Source organism: Acanthochromis polyacanthus, chromosome 10 (genome assembly GCF_021347895.1).
Source record: "Acanthochromis polyacanthus isolate Apoly-LR-REF ecotype Palm Island chromosome 10, KAUST_Apoly_ChrSc, whole genome shotgun sequence".
In the NCBI taxonomy this organism is placed as follows: Eukaryota; Metazoa; Chordata; class Actinopteri; family Pomacentridae; genus Acanthochromis; species Acanthochromis polyacanthus.
Window position 1 is genome coordinate 23,492,956 of NC_067122.1, and position 21,202 is coordinate 23,514,157.

Consider the following 21,202-nt stretch of genomic DNA (forward strand, 5'->3'; position numbering starts at 1 on the left):
AGTGAAATACAGGTATAAGTTCATCTCAAAAGACTCCGTTTAAATTGCATCACACAAGACCTTGAGTGTCATTGAATGATCGAGTATGTGTGGGAAACTGGGAGACGGTGAACATTGTCTCTATTTAAAAAAAAAAGAACAAACGTGCTGCATTTTTATTTTCCCCTCATTAAAAAGGATATTAACATGCACTGCATACTGTGAAAACAGACCTGGGAAGAAGAAAATTATGTTGTTTCTAAATACATATCTTTAAATCTGTCACTTAAGGAAAAACAGTCTACTGAGATTGGTCACATGCAGCACATTATGAGGAACAAGCACAAAATATTGAGCCATTACGTTCAATTTAGAAACATAAGTTTCCATCTGCATTTGCACCATTGTGCAACTCAAAATGTAATATACAATACCTGTATTTCAATCAAAAATAATGAAGGGAATTAATTTAATAAACTGCCAAGTTCTGCTATTAAACTAGAACGTTGCACAAAATCATGTTTACCATAAACTCAAATGCGATTCTTGTCATGTAAAGCTCCTGCAACACAACAGCAGTGCTGTCAGGAGATGTCCGACATGTTTGCAGCGTAGGGAGAGCACAGTGACCCTCCTCTGTCCCTCTGCAGCCTCCTATACAGGTCGTAGCCTCTCCTCTCGTCTTTCGCCCTATGCTTCTGCATCCTCAGGTACACCTGGTACACAGCCAAGTGAAGGGAACAGTGCACCTGTGGACACAAGAGGAGAGAATACAAAACACCTTACAAAACACCTTGGCCCCTAGTTGTGGCAGAAAGCCAAGGATGGAGCACACACACAGACTACAAAAAATGTTTTCATGAGCAGTCGCACAAATATTTCAAAGCATTCTTTTTTTATTATGAAATATTACCAAGACAAAAATCATCAACCAGCCTGCTGCGATTTGACAAATCCACACGCAAACAGCATAATCTACTTTTTATCTTGCAAAAGGTTTTGTTAGTAATACTGAAAATTAACATTTTTAGTAAATTCAGCTAAAATAAGTAAAAAATAAAAACAACAAAAAAACTAACAAAAGGAAAGTGTTATACAATAACTACAACAAAATTCCTAAAGAATTAGAAGCAAATCAAAGCTGTCCTTCCTCTATAAAAGCACTAGAGTTGAGTATTAACAGCAGGGGCTATCACACCACAAATATGTGTTTTTGGTCTAATATTATAAAGTTACTTTGATAAGTAAGCACGTAGTGCTTTTGACTTCTCAAAGTTATGAGAAACAATTTCAGACCTCACTAGATCTAAACAAAAATGTCTCTTTGTCAGTAAGAAACTATTCAGAATAACATGAAATTCCTTTAGTCTTTTCACTCTGAATCCATCATTTCCATTATTCAGGGGGGAGGTGGAGGTCATGCAGCAGCGTGTGGATGTGTTCTGTGTGTGGCTGTGGTCCCAGAAGAGCTGCATTGAGGCTTTAGAGAGGTCTGACCCTGTCTTTGTCCAGAGGGCCCTCTCCCTTGACATGTAATATAACCCTTGGCAGAGACTCATAGTGCAGGTGGCCCCCAGAACTGGCTCCTTATTGGCTAGCTTTCCAAACAGGCATGACTCCATTGTTAAGGCTTTTCTCCAGCGCGTGAGAAAAGTCCTGAGGTCAGTGTGAGACTGCAAATGCATGCTTGTCTGCCACCACAGCAACCAGATGTGAGGGGTGGTAGCCATGGTAACCTCTAATCCCTATTCTCTGTAACAGCTGCATTCTACCTGCACATGCTGCAAATTAGTGGTCACTTCTTACATATGTTAATGCATTAGCAGCATTATTTGTCCTTTTAGTGCAGTGGGAGGCACAAATGAATGTTAGACACTAACCTCAGCAAGCAGCATAAGCAACAATTTACAAATATTTTGGTGATGTGACAGTGAAAACACTGAAATAAGAGTCTAAGTCAAAGCATCAAATACACTCAAAAAACAGAGAGAAAAGGGAAAAGCAATAACATCCTTATATCAAGGAAAGTAAAAATATAAACTCAAGATTTAGAAGTCCATGACCACATGCGGCTCTGTGCATACGACATCGAAGGAGAGAACTGCTGCCATCCCTTTAGATCCCCTTGGTGGTGGTAAAGTAGAGACAGTAGACAGGAAGCTGGGGTGCCTAACACCGTGCACCTATGCCCTTTCTCCCCAGATACCGCAGAACCGCAAAGTTATAGGTGGTTGACACAGTATAGGTCAGCTATGAAAAGACAAGCAGAAACAAGAGGAATTTAGAAAAGAGGCGAGGAAATTCACAACATCCTGGAACTCTACGAGAACAAAACACGATTGTGCTAATGACTTTAATTTGATACCATCCACATAACGGCTTCAGTAATGGAGCATGCCAGCATAATGCCTGTACCATTTGCGTGCATGGCTGGAACACCACCAGACATTACAGCATTATTATGATGTTTGTGTCAGCTGAGAAAGAGGAACAGAGAGCAATAGTACAAGAGTCATCAGTCATGGAGGCCTGAGATGCCTCGTCGCCTACACTGGGAGCGTCACCAAGTCACATGAGCCATAACACTTTTGTTGTACCCCAGTGTAGAGGTGCGGCCAAGCTGGCCACAGCCGGAGGATAAATACTCACCAGAGCCAAGAGAGTGATGCCCGCGCCGGCGAAGGCAGCAATGTAGAGGTCATAGGTCATCCGATACTGATGGGAGGAGATTTGCATTGATGTTTATAACGTGCCGTCTTTGTTTCATATCAAGGAAATAATAGAACAGTAGAGCTGTTTTGTGGTTCCTACCTCTCTTGTCTTGCAAACACTAGACAGGGTCATACCACAAGCTTTCCCTGGTACCGCGTTCCACGGCAAGAGCCCTGCAAAGATAAGATTCCACAACTCAATTTTGATTCTTAACAAAATAGATAAACATGCCTCCATCATATAGTCTTCCTATTGTCCAGAAGTCACGTGAAAAGATCAAAACCACTTCTCTACATTCACTAAGACTCATCTCTGTGCCCATTCCTTCCCACTGAACACATAAATCCTAAAAATGGTCCCAGAATTATTGCATCCTTTTTTAATACGGCTAAATAATTTCTTACAACAGCTGGGCACTGTAGATTTTAGCAAACGTCGCCAAAAAGAGGAATAAATAGTGCATGTGTTAGGGACTATTTTCAGCTGCACATTAATACACATTTGATGTGCTAGGGAGTGTTTACACCCTCAAGACAGTGTATCTGAGACAGACTCAAAAAAAAAGACACAGTGCCCACGTTCATTATAATGAAGGAACAAGCCACCCAGTGCAATAGTGTGGCTCACTATGTGGTAGATGTGTTTTTAGCCACACTCCAGAGCTCTGAGGATGGCAGTGTTGGTCTGTGGCTCTGATGGCACTTTTCAGTTTGGACTGATAATCTTTTTGCTGCAGAATTTTGTCCAGACAATTCACACTCCACAGAGAATGAATAAAAGTTGACATTTTTGTATTTTACCAGAGTGTCTAGACTGTTGGATGGACTGCAGTGAAACTTGGTACAGACATAAATGCTCCCCTAAATGAAATCTAGTAATTCTCAGATTTATTTATTTATTTTTGACTTTAGAGTCGATTATTGTTATGATTTATGATGAATAGCTGCAAAACAAAAGGCATTCCATAAGTGGTCTGACTCACTGGATGTAAACTCTGGGTATAAGCTGCCATTCCCCTCCTGCTTTCTATGTGCTATTGTTTTCAAAAAAATCCACTTCACTCTGTTAAACAGCAACAACAACCTCTGAGCTAGCAACCTACTACTTTGAAATTGTCAAGATAAGCTTTGGATCTAATTCAGGCCTGCAATTTTCTTCATGTGCATTAGCCATTTTAATGTCAGTGCTCGTGTCCCTGTATGAAACTGTTCCACTGAAACGGTTCCCCTGTCCATGCTTTGCAGGGACACCATTACTGCTTACTGGGCTTTGAAGAGGATTGCGATTTATAGTGAGGTGCTGTCAGACCATTCTGTACAATGCAAGAGAATGGTTTAGCTATGTGACACTAACTTTTTAACCTCAGCTCTACTTTGTGTTCAATTTTTAGTTACTATTAGCGTGCTAACACACTAAAAGTGACATATGAACACGATAAACACTTATTGCTAACATCAGTAACCATCCTCACTGTGAGCAAGTTAGCATGCTAATTTTAGCAATTAGCACCTGCACCATAGCAGAGCTTCACCGAGTTACTGTGATATCAGCAGACTCTTAGTTTATTCAGTAGTTTTTGGACAACAGTGGAGATCTGTGGCCAGATAAGGCTTTGATTAAACAGACCTTTAATAATCAACAGTGACATTTGTCTTTTCATGGGATTTGCTGACAGCAAGATAAATATCACCAGACTTATCCTCCAACTGAACACAATTTATGTGAGAAGCCAGTATTATTGGTTGCCATAAACAGAGTTCTTTTTACCGTATTGCCTTGCATCAACACAGAGCTGGTTGATGCTTGCTGGAGTCTCGGTCAGAACATCAATAGTGTGGCATGTTGCATCCATGTTGTAGAAGAAGTAGACAGGCAAGGCCGAAAAGGCAAACACCAGCAGCCATAGGACCGCGAGTGCATATGTCATCACTATAAACTGCACAAGGAGAAAACAGAATTAACATTATGATGCATCAGCATAATTAGTGGACACAGACATAATTTAGGAGAGAGTGTTTATTAGTAGTGACTCACTTAGTGACCACATTATCTTACTCCCTTTTCTCCTCACATGTATGCCTATCTTTGCATGTCCCTGGAGATTTTTTGTTGTTGTTGTTGTTGTTGTTTTTTTTAGAAGTTTTAAGATTTTCAGCTCAGCACCCACCAGGGAGTGATATGTGTATTAATCCCATCCAATCCCCCCTACTTGTCCCACTCCGGTCCCTCTCACCGAGGAGCTGAGGCAGCGGCCGCACATGGTGCTCCTGAACTCTCCAAAGGTTTGCTTGGCAGCGCTTGTGGTGTAGAAGCCCTCAGCCAGCAGCATGATGCAGTAGAGGAAGAAAAAGGAGGCCAAACCATAGATGACATACTGGAAATATTGAATGCTAAGAGAAAGAGGAGAAGGAAAAAATGTTGAAAATGCTGGTTTATGCACAATTTCAACCTTCAAAATAGACCCTGCACCCTGAGAAATCCCATGCTGAGGGTAAAAAGGTGCCGCTTTGAATATGGAAAGGTAAGAATTCGATGGCTTACATGTAGGCGAGGGTGATGTAGTCCTGAAGGTTACGGGCAAAGTAAGTCTCGATGAGTCTCTCCGTCTCTGTGAGCGCCTGGTGCCCACAGCCACAGAAGAGGGCAATGCCAGAGAAGCACAGCAGTGTGGCGACCAGGGAGCAGTATGGCACACCTCCCAAACAGCGCATACAGCAGTCATAGCAACCTGTTATTCAAGATGCAACACCATGAAAGTCAGGACATAATATCAACTGATTCATTCCACAGCAGAAAATATTAAAATGTACAAATAATACATAGCATAAAGCACTGAAGGTAGTTTCATAAGTTTCTTTTTACTCTAGCAATATGGACTTGTGCTATAAATCATGCAAATGCTGATTTATAATTATGGTTTTTGCCGTCACCTCAATGTAAAATGAATAGAATGTTGCTCTGTTCAAAACTGAACTGAGGCTGTAACTAAAGTTTGACTTAATTATTGATTATTCTTACAATCTTAAATATCCAATCAAAAGTTAACCATGTAACAATACTGCTCCCTCTTTCTCCAGAAGCTATTTTAATGTTATACTGATTTATTCAGAGAATATGTCAGCAATTTTCACAGTGACTGTTTTGTTCGGAAGGAAGTAGTTCCCACAAAAAGTGTATAATGAGGTTGGTGGTTTAACCTGTGGAACAGAGAATATTTTTATTTTGTAACACAAAATTCTACTGAATTCGGGTGGAGGCAGAAATCTCCTGACACTGGCATCTGAAAACCTGGGCATGAAGATAATACTAGAGGTAAACAAGAGTAAAAAAAAAAAAAAAAAGACATCTAACTGCGCCAAGCTTTTAAAGAAAATTTGTTTGTGCTACTGTGTCACTGTGGGCCAAGCTGCAGCTGGAAACACTGAAGTTCACTTGGTAAAGCTATGCATTCTCCCTATAGTCATGTGCTGATTGAATGGATGCCAAGGGCCACAGGCATGGGGATGTGTCTGCACTGACCCCATCTCACACCCTGACTCCATTCACCGCCCAGCATGGAGAGTGTGAGAAAAGAGGGAGGACGAAGAGGAGAGACAAAGTGCAGCAGAGAGAGAGGCTGCTTTTGTGGCTGGAGAGACAACAGTCTTTGTCCCACAGCATCATGGGGGTACAAGGGCCACCAATGTCAAGCAAACAAAGGCCAGAGGCACCTCGATGCCTCGCACACACATGCACACACTCATGGACTTCCTTCTGAGGAGACACAGGCACAAGAAAGTGATGGTTGGTACGTGTGAGGAGGGGTCGATGCTGCCAGTGCTGGAAGAGGACGGAAAAGCAAATCTAAACAAACAATGCGACTGTGTGCATGTGTGCCATTACCCAGTGGCATGCATGCATCCACACAGACACGCACAATGGAAGCAGACAGACTGTGGTTGGTACCATTACAGTAAACACAGATGGCAGGAGGGGCAAATAGCTCTTTAATTGAACACATCTACATGGCTTTGTTGCCTGTCTGGGTGAGAGAGGTCTGGGTGTCATTCAGATAGATAACTTTCCTAGAGGGAGTTTTCAGAGATAAATTGTGAGAAAACTAGCAAATGACAGATTATAGTTAGATTAATAAGTACAAACATGGATCACTTACTGACATATCTGTGTGCACAATGGATTTTGGTCACAATAAGTTACCTAAAAATAGTGAAAACAGTATGCACATAATCCAAAACACCACATTCTTACTAATACTGAGCCACATGCCTTCAGATCCACCTTCTGCCAATTAACTAATTAAGCCCTGAGCAGCCAGCAGCAGTCTGAACCGCTGCGGCCCTACAAATAAAAACACAAGCCTGGTAGAAATAATTTGTTAGAAAATGCAAAACTGAGGCCGAGCACTCCTCTCTAAAAAATTGAGAAAGATTACGACCGAAAGCAAAGGCGACAAGGCTCCTCTGAAAGTAGCCCTGCCATCTCAAGCATGAAATAAATCTCATAATATCAGCGGAGCGTCAGCCGGTGAGTAGCCGACTTCTAAAGTGACAAAAAAAAAAAAAAATTCATAACTTCTGATGCCCTTCTCACGGTTCCACTTAAATCAACGTGCGATCACATGCAATAACGTGAAGATTTGATAGTAAGAATATGCTTAAAAGCTCATAAAAAAGGTAGATTGTGGAGTTTCTTACCCATGTCTAGGAAGGATGCGTTCAGGACTCGTTGGCTTCTGCCGCCTGCACTGCAGCTGCTCCACTGATGATATGCGCAACTCGTCTGCGGCCCCCGTATATCAATCTCAACTCGCGTTCTGTTTCCCCCAACAATGGACAGACCCGCTGATGACTGCAAGTGCAATCTTAAAGAAACAATGTCGCTTTTCAATGAACTTCAGTGCGGGGAATAATGAGGAGGTCAGGGTTCTTAAACTTGCAGACATTTACTTAAAGTTCATTGTTGCAGACGCACAACTCCTGATGCAAGTTCCCCCACCCCACTGGAAGAGCATCACTTTTCTTCTTCTGTGTTGGCCATTCACAACTTACTGCTTATAATCAGTGGTTTGCCAGAGCTTCTTTTGTTTTGTTTTCACATTTTCATCCAAACGTAATCATGCAGGCTGAAGAGGCACTGCATATTTGTGCACAGCGATTATCTGAGATTACAACATTCAGCTTGTGGACAGTCAGGTGTTGCTGTGAAGACTGTATGGAAAAAAACACCACTAAACGTGAAAGATCTGACATCCCAGCTGGCAAAACTGATGTGCTTTATCGTTTCTCTTTTAATGGGCTCTATTTAGTCTTATAATGTCCCATTTAAAGCACTTAAAGTGGCATTCACAGACCATGAACATTGGCTGTAAGTCGACTTATGATAGTCAGATGGGGCCTTGTAGGTGGGATAGTTCAGGGGAAATGAGGGATATTTCTCATCATCTCTGCTTTGATAAGGGTAACATCAGTGGTATTTTAATTACACTCCATTGTTATGCAGTGTGTGATCCTAAAAGCCCTGATGTGTATCTCACAAATAATTCACTGGGTATTTGGGTCAATGCCAGCTCTTTTTCTTTGTCCATGCAACCTCTTAACCCACTATCAAATGTTCAGCTTGAGAGGAAAAATGAATTTGATTCGAATGAAATGTACTGTGAGTGGAGCAGAGCAGCATGCAGCATGGAAACATCACTGATCTCCAGCGACCTGACTGTGGTGGAGTGAGAGACTGTCCTCTGATTCATCTCCACCCTCTGGCCAAATACCAGAAACAAAGAGCCACACTTGGCTTCATCTCTGCCCAGTAGATGGCAGGCTTTGTCCTGCCATTGCCTGAGTTATTTTTCAGCATCCCCACAACACAATTCATTTTGCTTGAGAAATGGCAGCTCTGTCAAGAAGCATCTATTAACAGGATGCTGTGAAAACCCACTTGGTAAACATGTTTGTAATTTGTCATGCAGGTCAAAAATGTTCTTTTTTAAAGAATCCAATTGGCCTGCTTTGTTATGAATTTGTACCTGTTTTCATTCAATGGATTTGTAATTCCTTACTTAGAGATGCTGTTTTAATTCGCAATTTTCTTATGGAGCTCTTCATTTCTTCTCAGTTAATGTATTTAGTCTCACAGTACAAGCCTATTAGATTATTTATTTTTGAGCTGACAGCTCAGAAATCCTCAGGGAGACACCACTCATGTTATACAAGCCTTCTCCACTAACCTGATTGTTGTACATTGTGTTTTACAAGCTCCGACTCTTGGCTTTCCTCCTTTCCCCTACCACATGTGTATCTTGAAAGGATCGCTTAATAGTTTATGATACTGTAAAGATTAAAAAAAAGTTCTCCTTTCCAAAAGCAGAAAGAATTACCCTGCACTCTTTGTGCAATTGTGTGTTCACAGATTTGTAAACACAATTTCCCTGACTCATTCATATGTTATGCATCACGCAACCTGATTTGACGTCTCAGTTCTTCTCCAGCATACAAATGTATGAGGAAAACACAGGAGCCTGCTGCCTTTTGTGAAGATTTCTTTGAAAACGGTGTGATTTCACCCCAGGCATCTGTTACTAAAACAACAAGCCGGTTAGGTCACTAGGTGCCGTACAGTAGGGTTTTCTGGCTTTTTGTGTGCAACCCAGCGCTGTGGGTGAGAAGCAGCGCTATCGAATAACACGTGCGAACCGGTGACTTGAGAAGTTGGTGTGCCTTCCCTCGGCTTCCTCTCACCTCTCCACAGCCGCCCTCTGTCTCCTAAGCTCATCTCAGAGTTACTCCTTTAGAGACTTTCATCACTTCCCCACCGGAGGAACATTAAACCCTTTTGTATGTCTAAATGCTTTAGATTCCCCTTCAGTCAGATTCAGAAATCTGAGAAAGGCCCAATCAACTTAGCGGACCATTACCTCAATCTTCCTACCTGCAGGGGTCATGGACAATAATCCTTAAAGGTAAAGTCCACTGGTATCTTACCCAGAATTTGCTCTGATATGCTCTATCTTTGGGTGGCATTACTAAACACAATACCCGTGTCAAGTTATACTTCAGTAGTGTTATCTTTTTCGTAAGAATGCACAAGGAAGTCTCCCCCACTAAATGCACTTTTCTTATCAGATCATCTTTTTATATGCCTTCCTGGCTCAAAGGAATAGTGGCTTTTTCAGAAAATGGATCAACTTTATTTCCACCGAATTTTTCACTTGAGCTGTTGACAAATGTTTGAATACACTGTGTATGAGCCTATTTCAATGACTTATTAAAATGCAAGAAGCCTTTGACAAATATTCACAATATATTTAATTCACTGGTGATTTCCATCCTTGAAACTGTGAGTGAGATTACACATTGCTTGCTTAATTCTGTTATTCATCAGAGTAATATTTGTCTTTGAGCCTGAGTGGAATCTCATTCTCCTCAGTGTACCTCCTCTTGTGCTGTTTTGGACTTCTTCTCCTCTGTTTCAGGTAAAAAACAGCTGTCACCACAAGCAAACAAATGGATGCCAGCATCATACCCAGGCCTATTAGCAGTGTCACTTGTGCAGATCTGGTTGTTTCCACCTCACAGATGGGAGCCTTTGAAGGGGTCTCAACCAAGTCAGGTGTCCCTGTCCAGGTGGGCGCTCTGTCCAAGTGGCAGGGCTCCATGCTGTCATTGACTAACAGATTAACCCAGACAGTGGTGTAAAGAGGAGCTGGTTTCCCCCCATCCCTGACTACAATGAACAGGTGATGCATTCCTAGGTCTTTATGTAGAAGCTGATGACTTAAAGTGATGTTCCCTGACCTTGAATCGACCAGGAAGGGGCTGCTGTTTTGCACAAGCTCCGGTGCCACAACAGAGTATGTAATCTCTGAATTTAGCCCGGAGTCCTCATCGATGGCATAGATCTTTGTTACCATAGTGCCTGCCATGGTACCCGGAGAAACAGTCAGGCATGAGGAGTTGCTGCTGGGAAGGATCACTTTTGGCTGGTTGTCATTGATGTCCTCCACAAAGATAGTGACTCTGGCAGTGGAAGTCAAAGCGGCCAGGTGTCCATGATCGCTGGCCAACAGGTAGAGTTCATAGCAGTCCTTTGTTTCACGGTCCAAGTTAGTGGTGGTACGCAGTGTCCCCTGGGTGTTGTCCACAGAAAAAGGTCCACTGCTGTTTACAACATGCAACTCTGTGTTCCCATTCTCACCTTCGTCTGGGTCTGTCACCTCTATCTTCCCCACCTGGGCGAATGGTGGCACATTTTCCGGGATGAAAAAGATGAAGTGATGGGTTAGAAAAACAGGTGCATTGTCATTCTGATCCAGAACACGAATGAATACTGTGGCCGTGGACTCCAAGGGAGGAGAACCACTATCTCGTGCAAACACAGTGAGTTTGTGTACACCCTGCTGTTCCCTGTCCAGTGGAGCTGACACAGACAGTTGACCTGTCTCAGAGTCAATGTTAAAGATGGTCGATGTGTATTTGTCCAGCCTGTAAGTTACTCTGCCGTTGTAACCGCTGTCTGCGTCTGAAGCTGACACCCGCAGCAGTGACATTCCTGGCTGGTTGTTTTCCTCCACTTCCAGCTGATAGTGTGATTGGAAGAAATGTGGAGCATTATCATTGACATCTGACACCAACACCCTGATCACCTGCCTAGAAGGAGCAATAGCAGTTCCTTCAGCCGATCTCCCATGCAAAACCAAAGAGATATGATGTTCGCTTTTCATCTCATAGTCGAGGGGCTTTGATGTGGAAAGCAGATATTTGCCATTCTGTGGGCTCAAAGTGAAAGGCACTTCACCCTCAATGGCAAGAGACAAGCCTTTAAAGCTGCTGTCACCCTCAAGCTCTAAAACAGCTAAGACGGTGGGGGGCTGGTTCTCTGGTAACACCATAGTCTGGTTTTGATGCTCCGCTATGAACCCGATCTTGATCGTCAGCTCCTGCTTCGCCTTGGGGAGCACAGATACAGTTACCTGAGTGTCTGCTGGGGGGCAGTGATGGCCGCTAGCAAACACTTTCAACACCAGCTCCTCGATGTTGTCACTCTGGAGGTCTTGTGTTAGTCTGATGTACCCAGTGAGGCTGTCGACACTAAAGAGCTCCTTGGCCCGCTCAGAGACTTTGGGACTGAGGGAGTAAATGATGGCAGCGTTCAGGCCTGTATCTGGGTCTGTGGCTTTGACCTGAGCGACCATCATGTTCTTTGGAGAGTCTCCCGGGATGGTGACACTGCGGGGGCTGTCAGAACTAAAGCTTGGACAGTTGTCATTAACATCTGTCACTGTGACCATTAAAGTCGCTGTTGCACTTAAAGGATCTGCGCCACGATCAGCCACCACCAGCTGCATCTCATACAGCTCCTGTGTCTCCCTGTCTAGAGCTGTTTGTACAACCAGCATGATTAAAGGCCTGTCGTCTTCGACTTTTAAACAGAAAACTCCATTCGATCCTTTTAGGTGGTACTGCAGCTCTCCGTTATGACCAATATCCCTGTCCTGAGCCTGGTCATCCAGTAAAAAACTGGTCCCCACAGTCACATCCTCAGACACCCTCAGGTGGATTTCACTATTTTCAAAATGTGGTGCATTGTCATTGATGTCCTCTATGATCACAGGAAACAGTATAAGGTCTCCTGAGGCCCCCACGACAGCATTGTGCAGAATAATGCATTCTTCTGCTTTTGTCTCCTCGGGGCAGAGGGCCTCGCGATCCATCTTTTGCTCACTGGTATACAAATTCCCAGTGTTTTTGTCTATCCACAGGTACTCTTGGGTCAGGAGCTGGTATGGAGGTGGAAAGTGTTTACTAAGTGATCCGACCAGAGTACCAGGCTCCAGCTCCTCTGGGACGGAAAACTGGACAGAGCCACATATGATCTGCCTGATGTGAACTAGAAGGAGCAGATTCTGATGGAGACAGATGGGGAAAAAGTTATGAGCAGGGTTTCTTTTAAACACACTGTTATTTTTGATTTTGCTTATCATTGCACTTGAACCTGATAGGGGTTTCAGAGGAGGAGTTTTCCCAGGTGGCAATGAAGTTTAAACTTCACGCCTCGGTGAGCTCTTTTAAAAGCAGGCAACTGTACAATGCAGGTAATGTGATGCCCCTCATTTATCTCCAACCAATTTCTCTCTTACACAAATAACACATGCAAAAAACAAAAAGCAGGTGGCATAGCATGTATTTGATCTAATAAATCTCCATATATTTAGCATAATTTCATGAATAAATATACTTAATAAATCAGTTTTCTTGAAAAGTCTCTGAACATGTTTTGTTCATAAACCCCAGCAGCAGCTCAGCGATTCTCCAGCTGCTCTAGTGTGCATTTAGAACCTTTTCAAACTTTCTGAAAAGGCATACTACACAAAAACATAGCAGTTACACTCTTTAACTCGATCACAAACACTTAGACAGTAATTAGACACCACCAGAATAGATAATCTCTCACCTGCAGGAGTCCAGCCCAGGTCATATTATCAGGAGTCCCATGGCCCATCGCCCTCACACGTTACCCCGACAGCAAGTGAACGCTGAGGACAGAGACAGCAGTCTAAACCTGCACAGCTGAACACATAATTCATTACATGCTCCTCCTACAACACTTACCTTGCGTGTCAGACATATGAGAAGTCAGAAGTACAACAGGTTTACCTGCATGAGTAGAGTTCAGGTTTTTATAAGACTCGTGTTGCAAAACCATAAAACAATGTCAGCATGACGCTTATGTAAATATATTTGCTTCTAGGCTGCAGTGGACCAGATTAATGTGCCACTCAAATGTGCTTACACACACCTTTATTTTAAAAAAAAAAAAATAACACACCTGCACACCTCCATAATAGAATGGACACCTGCCATCTGTTTTCTTTTCAAATTCTTCATAATGCTTGAATGGTGTTTGAATCTTTTTCTTTCAGATTTGTCTTTTAGCAGGCTTCTCTTCTGTCCAAATTCCCAGAAACCTTTGCAATCTTAATATCAAAGCCTTTACAAACAACATGATAAACAATGCTCTGACTTGCATAGGTAGAAACTTGTAGTTTATCAGTGATTTAAAAAAAAAAATGCAGTTGCTCATAAGAAGCTACATTTCATACAATGTAGATGGATAGAGGTGACGACTTCCGTTGCTTTTTGCCCGTTTATGTCTTATGTGTAATCTTTGGTTTATTTGTACTTGAATGATGGTTTTGAGCACTTGTACTATCACTGAGAAACACCCAAGGTTCACACAGATAATTACATAACACACCCTGCGGACTTGCACGGCTGCTCTGTGTGGGCTGAGGGGCCTCTGTAGACAGAACAGAGTACTGCACCGCTGAAAACACCAGGAAACACGAGTGGCACCTTTTCTTTCTGTCTTAAAGTGCCATTAGATGAATTAAGTCCACCTCAACCACAATCAGGAGCGCAGGAATACATTTATTCAATAACAAAGTTGTAGACAAGAGGAAACATCCGGAGACATGTATTAATTTTATTTTGATACGACCCGATTGTACAGTGTGAAAGTGGGGGAAATTAAATCCAATTAAAGTTTGACCTTCATTTGGAAGCTTTGGGGGAAAGTTTTGCTCCGACTTGAATTGCGTAATGACTTATTTCTGTCTGTCATATGCGTAAACATTTTTTTCTTTTTCACTTTTCCGCCCACTTATTTCCATTTACAGTAGACTTCTGAGGTTTTCCTGCGACGTGATTGGCTGCTCTGGTCCTCCGTGCGAGCGGTTTTAGAATAAAACTAAAACGCCGCCTGTCAGCTTTAAAGCGTTTTGAACCCGGAGACTCACACAGCAGCAGCAGCAGCCTGGTGGAGTTTTATTTCAGCATGTCCTCAGACATTAACACGGGTGAGTCCAGCGACTACTTGAGCCATTAATTTTACATGATTACAGTGATGGTGATCATATGCACCAGCTAACACAATTCCTTCAGTGAGGCGGCATTTTTATCCTCCTCTGACTCCAGACTCGCTAAATCATGGCATCACAGTGATATATATTACAACTTAAATCATGCTTAAATTTGCAATGCTCATCAGTTACATTTTGTGGAGCACATATAGGTATCTGTTCACATTTTACACCTTTTCTCAGAAGTTCAGTATAATTTCCCACATGCACTTTGGCCATTTCTTGGCAAAAGTTTTCAAACACTGAAGCTTTTCAGTATTTACATTACTTTTTCATGCTACTTTTCCTGATCCTTTCTTTAATTTTGCTCTATTCATCTAAATCCAATGAAATAGAGGATAAGCTGAGCACTGTTGATTCTATATTACATCCATAATTTTAAAAAGGTGCATTTCTTCAGGACATGGCCTAGAATGTTGTTTTATAGCAGTGCACCACATAGGAGTTTGATTTATAATGTAATATTTTTTTTCTATTACACCTTGCAGACCAGGTGTTTTACTGACTCTGGTGGTTTATATGCCATATGGGCTTTTAGGTTTACTTTTTACACACCCAGTTATCTGAGGCAGCCCAGTGATAGAAACTTCAGCTGCAAGTTTGGGCTTTCAATTTCTTGTCTTTTTTTACTTAATGAGGTTTGTGTCATCAGAAATAACTGTGACATTAACTTTTCTGAGTTTCTTTGATTTAAAAAAAAAATGCTGTAAATGTGTATATATATATGGTTTCAAAATCGTTTATATTTTCAGTAGTATTTACTTCCTTGCTTGAGAATCTTTACATTTTCTTTCAGAGCAGTGAGTGATTCTGTTTTTCCCCCAACTGTTGTCACTTTTTCCACAGACTTGGACTTGGAGCTGGGCGAGTTGCTGCAGGAGTTCCAGGATGTGGTGGAGGAGCTGAAGGCCCCTTCTCAGAGCAAACCTCACGCTTACCAGCACGTCCTGCACGTGGCCAAAAACCGTGCAGGACTGGGAGACGACAGCGGGGTGGAGGACTCGGATTACAGTAAGTAAAAACAAATCATCACTTTAAAACAATGCTGCCGTGATTAAGATAATGTTTGCTTAATTTGCAAAGTAGTAGGGAAGGAATGGAAGTTATTTAATGCATCATTTGCTGGTGACTGACACGGTATGGAGTCCCCGTGGACGCTAGTTGAGCCCCTTTATCAGGCCGAACAACTGCAGCTTGACACTTTTAATTTGCATGAAATTAGTGATACAAGAGGACACATCCCTGCACACTTCTATTAAAGTGGCTGTTTTGCTCAAGACAATAGCTGTGTACCGGAATGAACTGCAATTATGGATAACCCATTTGTCGACGGTTATGAGATAAAAGAAGAAAAGTGTGTTTTCTCTGCTCCCATGTGTCGTCATTATTGAGAGTACTTTGGCTCCCTAATGTTTCAACAGGCGAGCTGCTTTTTAAAAGCCGGCACATGGGAGTCACTAGCAGTGAACAGGCATTTACCTTCATTTTATGGCATTTTATTGTTAGTGTCACTTTGTGCAGCTCCTGCATTGTGTTAAAATTGTTGTCGTGGCTGATCATTTGCATGGACTGTCCTCAGTGCTTATTATCTCTTTTCTCTCCCTCCTTGCCTCCCTCAGGCAGCGAAGCTTCTATGGGAAACAGCTTGAACACCAGCGAGGAGGAGCTTCACACAGCAGGCATAATGCTGGCACCAAAAGGTACTGGAGCCTCCTATCAGCATATCTCCATCCCGATAGCCCTCCTTCTTACAGCGATCTCTATCACTTTCACTCTGATCACTATCACAGCCACACACAAACCCTCTACATTAGGCTGGGGGCTCTTTTGTTTTTATACAACAAAGCTCCTGCCGCTGTGACTGTGACGTCTCAACACCCCTCTTTCAAAATCTCCTGAAGGGGTTGTGTGTGTTTGTTATGTAGTGGTGAGACTGGCCCAAGTGTGCATGCAAATGAATGATCGCTGTTGTGTTGTGTTGCATTCAGATGCACAGAGTACTGTTAAATTTCAGTTGATGAAAACAGGAAGGTAACCAGAATTTAGCATTCACTCTGTATGGGTTTTACACAGAATAACTGGTGATATTTGCAACAGAGATCCTGGTGGGATCCTGTAAGCTGTCAACGGCTTCAAGATCAGCTTTATCACAGTTTGTAGAAAAGAAGCTGATAATGTTTTTGCCGGTGTAAATACAGTTAAATTCATATGTAATTCTGGGACTTAGATTAGTTTTTCAGTCTTTGGTTTAAAGGAAATGCCACTGAGCGGAGCTGCATTTCTCTACAAAAATGTTCCATTGCTGTTTTTTCTCTATAGTTTCTCAAATTCCTTTTTTTTCTGTCCTCCTTCTGCAGCCAAGCTGGGAGACACAAGGGAACTTGAGAGTTTTATCGACATGTTGGACCGGGAACTTGCTGGTGTGTATTTAAGAGAATTACATTCCCTATCACTTAATCTTTTCTTTTATTCCTTTTGCACTTAAGCTGACAAGCCAGAAGGCTACAGTGCGTTATGGTGGCAGAGCCGCTGACAGAGTGCATGTGCTGTTACACATTGAAAAACGGAGCGCGTAGTAGGAGCCACCTTGTTTTTACCCTGACCTACCCCCCGCCTGTTTATCTCTGAGCACCTTTTATGTGTAAATGCCATGTCTGGGGACTCAGGTGGACTCTATCTCCACGCCCTTTAGTGATACTAGCATACTTGACTACATGAGCATCATGATCCCGCTATCAGCACTAAAGCAGTGGGGTTTCAGAGGCCTGTGAACACACGCATCGCCCTGTGCATGCACACGAGCCACGAGGAACAAAACATGCATCCGCTGCTATCAGTGGTCTTGGCACAGAGGGAATTAATGTTATAAATGAACTGTAACTTCCTCTGTATCTTTAAAAGGCTCACATATTAGACAATGTATGTTTATATGCCTTCTGTAAAAATTCCAGCTCCTGAACTTCTCTATCTTTTTCTTCCTCTTTCCTTTGCAGAAATGTGAACAGAGAGAGAAAGTGAGCAGGGGAAACAGGCCGGGGGCGACATAGTTGGCTACTGCCAAGCAGAAAGGCAGATCTACACCAGAGCAGATCTGATGGAGCAAATGCTCCCTTTGCCGCTCCAGGGGAAAAGGTTAACATCAGAAATTAAAAGGGCAGTCCATTCTGAAATGCAAGAACACCCTCAGACCTCTGGCAATGCTGTGTCCAGCCGGCGAGACGACGCCCCTGCAGCATCAAATCCAAGATGTGTGACATATTCCCGAAACTAGACAAAGCTTCCATCTGTTCAGGCATATGAGAAAACGCTGCCTAGACTACACAAAGCATGTTTATGCCACACTTAAAATTCCCATAAGGGTCTTGCCAGAAAAAGGTCCTAAATCTTTATTGCCATGTATTTTAAAGAAGCTTTGTCTAGCTCCAAATTCCAAAAGGCACTTTAGTTTTATTAAAAAAAAAAAAATCAAAGTCAAGGGGTTCAGATCTGCTGTTTAATATCAAAAATCATTTAAATGCTGACGTATCCAGTGTACAGTTCTTGTTTATATTCTTTTTTTTAAATATACGTTTTTGTACAGATGAATGCAAATATAAATAAAACTACATTTTGATTTAATTTCATATGGTTTAATTTTTTTCATGATCTGCTGGTCAAAAGAATACATTTTGGTGTCTAAATTGATGTATTTTTTTTTACTTCATTTATTTGTTGTTCTATGCTTTCATTTCAGAGAATGACACATTAACAAGCATAACTTCCAATAAGAAATTGGAAAAATTGGGGTGTCCTAAAACTTTTGACCAGCATTTTAAATAAACCTAAATGTAATCTTTCTCCTGGTTCACTGCAGAGACACTGCTGGCCTTGTTGATGACATCTGATTCTACAAATACACCATGTTGAAAGATTGTCACTTTCCTAAAAAAATGCTCCTAACAGTACTGACAACTACATCCAGGGTGCCCACATCTTCACAGTGCCCTAAACTGACTGTTGCTGGTGTCACACCACATGTCTCAGGAGCCTCTAACCCATTCTTCTTTGTTTGTTCCTGTGCTTCCTTTATGTCTGTTCTGATTATGAGTTGAGTTTCACTTCTGCCACCAGCTCAGGAAAACCACAAATTTAGCTCAGACGCTGAGTGAAGACAGTTGAAAAAGGAAGTGCGTCAGTTGTGCTGTGAGAAACAATGCTCATTTAGACTTTGTGCTGTAATTCTTAGGCGGGGGCTTTGACTCCGCTTTAACCGCCAAACAAAAAAATTGAGCTTTGAGCTGAAGAAGGGAACACAGCTCTGCTTGGAGTCGCATGTCAAAGCCTTTTCCATGGTGGTTGTGCTTGTATTCCGCTGTCATCTCATTGAAGTAGAGGTGTCGCCTGTGACATCCATGCGCAGGTGTCTTCTCCCGGTTGTCAATGCAACACTCACAAAAACACACAAGGGTGAGGTGAATGCTATGATTTTTCACTTTGGATTTAACACTGAGGGACATCAACTGTGTATTCCAGCTGATGCAAGCAAAATTATATTTAGCCTCTTGAAAAATTGCCACACCATGCAGTTTAAAATAAGGCAAAATGAGGAACAGTTAACAATTCGAAATATTTAACAAGACATTGTGATTGCACTCATGACTCTAGTGACATGGTGATGAAAGCCAGCAAAAAGCTTTGGCCTGTTGGAAACGTACATGTCAGTGGCCAGCAATTTATTGGATTGCTATTGTTTTCTCCAAAGAAATCCACAGACAGCAAGTTGATATGGCTGCTGGGCCTGGTGATATATTATGGATAGACTGGTGGGGTGGACCTATTGTTTGACAGCATGTCAGTGGCAGAGCCCAAAAGACGGAAAGCTGGACATTTAAGATACTGTTCCTTGTCTGTTTATGTCTCATTAAAAGACACTTTGTTCAGAAAGTTCAGCTTGTCTCTGAACTCTGACCAGCCATTTAACCCCGCTGACGGGAACAAGAGACGCCCACGTCTGGGGAGAGAGAGGGAGAAGGATGTAGCGTTGAGAGCTTCAAATTTGGCATTACTGTAAAGCTTAGAGGAATAATGGGAACAGAAAGCTACTGAAAGGGAAAATGGCAGTGTTCAAATAAAGAGGAAACACACATGGGTAGTGTAGAGTAACCTGCTCCTACTGTTCTGTCTGTTCCACTTAGAGAAAGGTGAGAATGACTGATTGAGGCCACAGCTGTTCCTGTTCAGGATAGTAACAAACAAAGTTGGGTTTGACATGATGGAACTTCCCTCCCAAACGAAGAGCACATCCTGTTTTCAAGCTGAAGGCGAAGAACTGCAGCAATGCAGGAAACGTGACAGTGTTGTACAGGTGAAACTGAAAGGCAATTCGTTGGGATCACTTCTCACTTCATCCCCTTCCAGGCATTGACTCCTTTCTGTTATTTTGACGCCAACAGAATGTGTCAGCTTCACGGTTGGTCATTTTTCTATATAGTTCATGACGCAAATGTTTCTAGGTCAGATTTAGTGGTATTTCCACATCCCCTGTCACATTAACAGATAGCTGTAATGTTAATACTTAGAGATTTAGGTTTGTATTTTTTCCACAATTCAGAACCAGTTTTCATCGGAAAACATCAGAGAGATGATGACAAAACAGCTTCGTTGTTTATTTCATTTTACATCTATGAGGCTGCACATTGACATGTCCATATAGATAAAACTTTACTGTAGTGAAAATAGAAATGAACAGCTGAGACCAGGACTGGTGCTCATCAATAACAAACATAACACAGATTGTTTTTGGTTTTTTTGTTCTCTGCAGAATGTTAACAGGAGTTACATTCCACTTTGGTGCTTCCAGCTGTTTGTAGGAGTCAAACAACAGCAATATCTGTATGAGTGTCTTTAAAGCAAGAGATCTGTATGCATTTATGCTTGTGAAACAATGTTGCCAGCAACTTAATCAGTTACTTAAAAATTATCCCCCACATGGAGACAGGATCCATCTGGGTCAGGATTTAGCAGATGCCAGATTTTTTGTATTTTACTGTTAGCTTGGTTGTCATCACACCCAGAGTTTTCAGTAATTAAGCATATCATAAATAAGCTAGACTATTAGGTTGTTGTACAGGTTGATCAGCTTCTTGTAGGTTTAGATTGAGTCTTTTGTTTAAATGCACATTATATTATACATCACATGTACTGTGAATGACAAATGTCAGCGACTACTGTGGCTATCTCTGTTACAGTCTGGATGAAGTCATGAAAAACATTAATATGAAAGTAAGCCATCACTTTTAACATAATGATGAAGCCAGTAATGTTGCCTATCCCGTGTGTAAACAGGACTGTTATGTTTGTCATGTTTGAGAACTGTAATTCTTTCTGTTGTAGTACTGACGTTGCTGCCACACTAATCCACACATTCATTTCAATGTACATGGAAAGTCACCAGCAGCTAATTATGCTTCATTACTTTTATTAGATTGCTCTTCAGTGGGATCTGATGTAATATATCAGTTTGTCATATGGGAACACCTCCCAGTTGTTTATCTACTCATTACCAAGACAGGTATTTGATTGGCAGCACACCGAAGTGAGAGGTCAATATGTCAGCCA

At 42.0% G+C, this 21,202-nt stretch overlaps 3 protein-coding genes across 3 annotated transcripts; 1 reads left to right on the top strand and 2 right to left on the bottom strand.

Annotated features, from left to right (window-relative positions):
* Positions 1–855: 855 nt before the first annotated feature.
* plp1a (proteolipid protein 1a) lies at positions 856–7,526 on the bottom strand. Its single transcript, XM_022192170.2, has 7 exons — positions 7,386–7,526; positions 5,233–5,419; positions 4,925–5,081; positions 4,459–4,627; positions 2,791–2,864; positions 2,629–2,694; positions 856–2,229 (listed from the first exon to the last, which is right to left on the bottom strand). Exons 1-7 carry the CDS (start codon positions 7,387–7,389, stop codon positions 2,149–2,151), a joined length of 738 nt encoding a protein of 245 aa, XP_022047862.1. The 5' UTR covers positions 7,390–7,526; the 3' UTR covers positions 856–2,148.
* A 2,442-nt stretch (positions 7,527–9,968) lies between these two features.
* Positions 9,969–13,413, bottom strand: pcdh20 (protocadherin 20). The gene is made up of 2 exons (XM_051954270.1): positions 13,138–13,413; positions 9,969–12,589 (listed from the first exon to the last, which is right to left on the bottom strand). The coding sequence occupies exons 1-2, from the start codon at positions 13,183–13,185 to the stop codon at positions 10,058–10,060; spliced, it is 2,580 nt and encodes an 859-aa protein (XP_051810230.1). The 5' UTR covers positions 13,186–13,413; the 3' UTR covers positions 9,969–10,057.
* A 995-nt stretch (positions 13,414–14,408) lies between these two features.
* si:dkey-27i16.2 (regulator of cell cycle RGCC-like) lies at positions 14,409–18,223 on the top strand. The gene is made up of 5 exons (XM_022192131.2): positions 14,409–14,542; positions 15,452–15,616; positions 16,225–16,305; positions 16,963–17,025; positions 17,599–18,223. Exons 1-5 carry the CDS (start codon positions 14,521–14,523, stop codon positions 17,604–17,606), a joined length of 339 nt encoding a protein of 112 aa, XP_022047823.2. The 5' UTR covers positions 14,409–14,520; the 3' UTR covers positions 17,607–18,223.
* Positions 18,224–21,202: the final 2,979 nt, after the last annotated feature.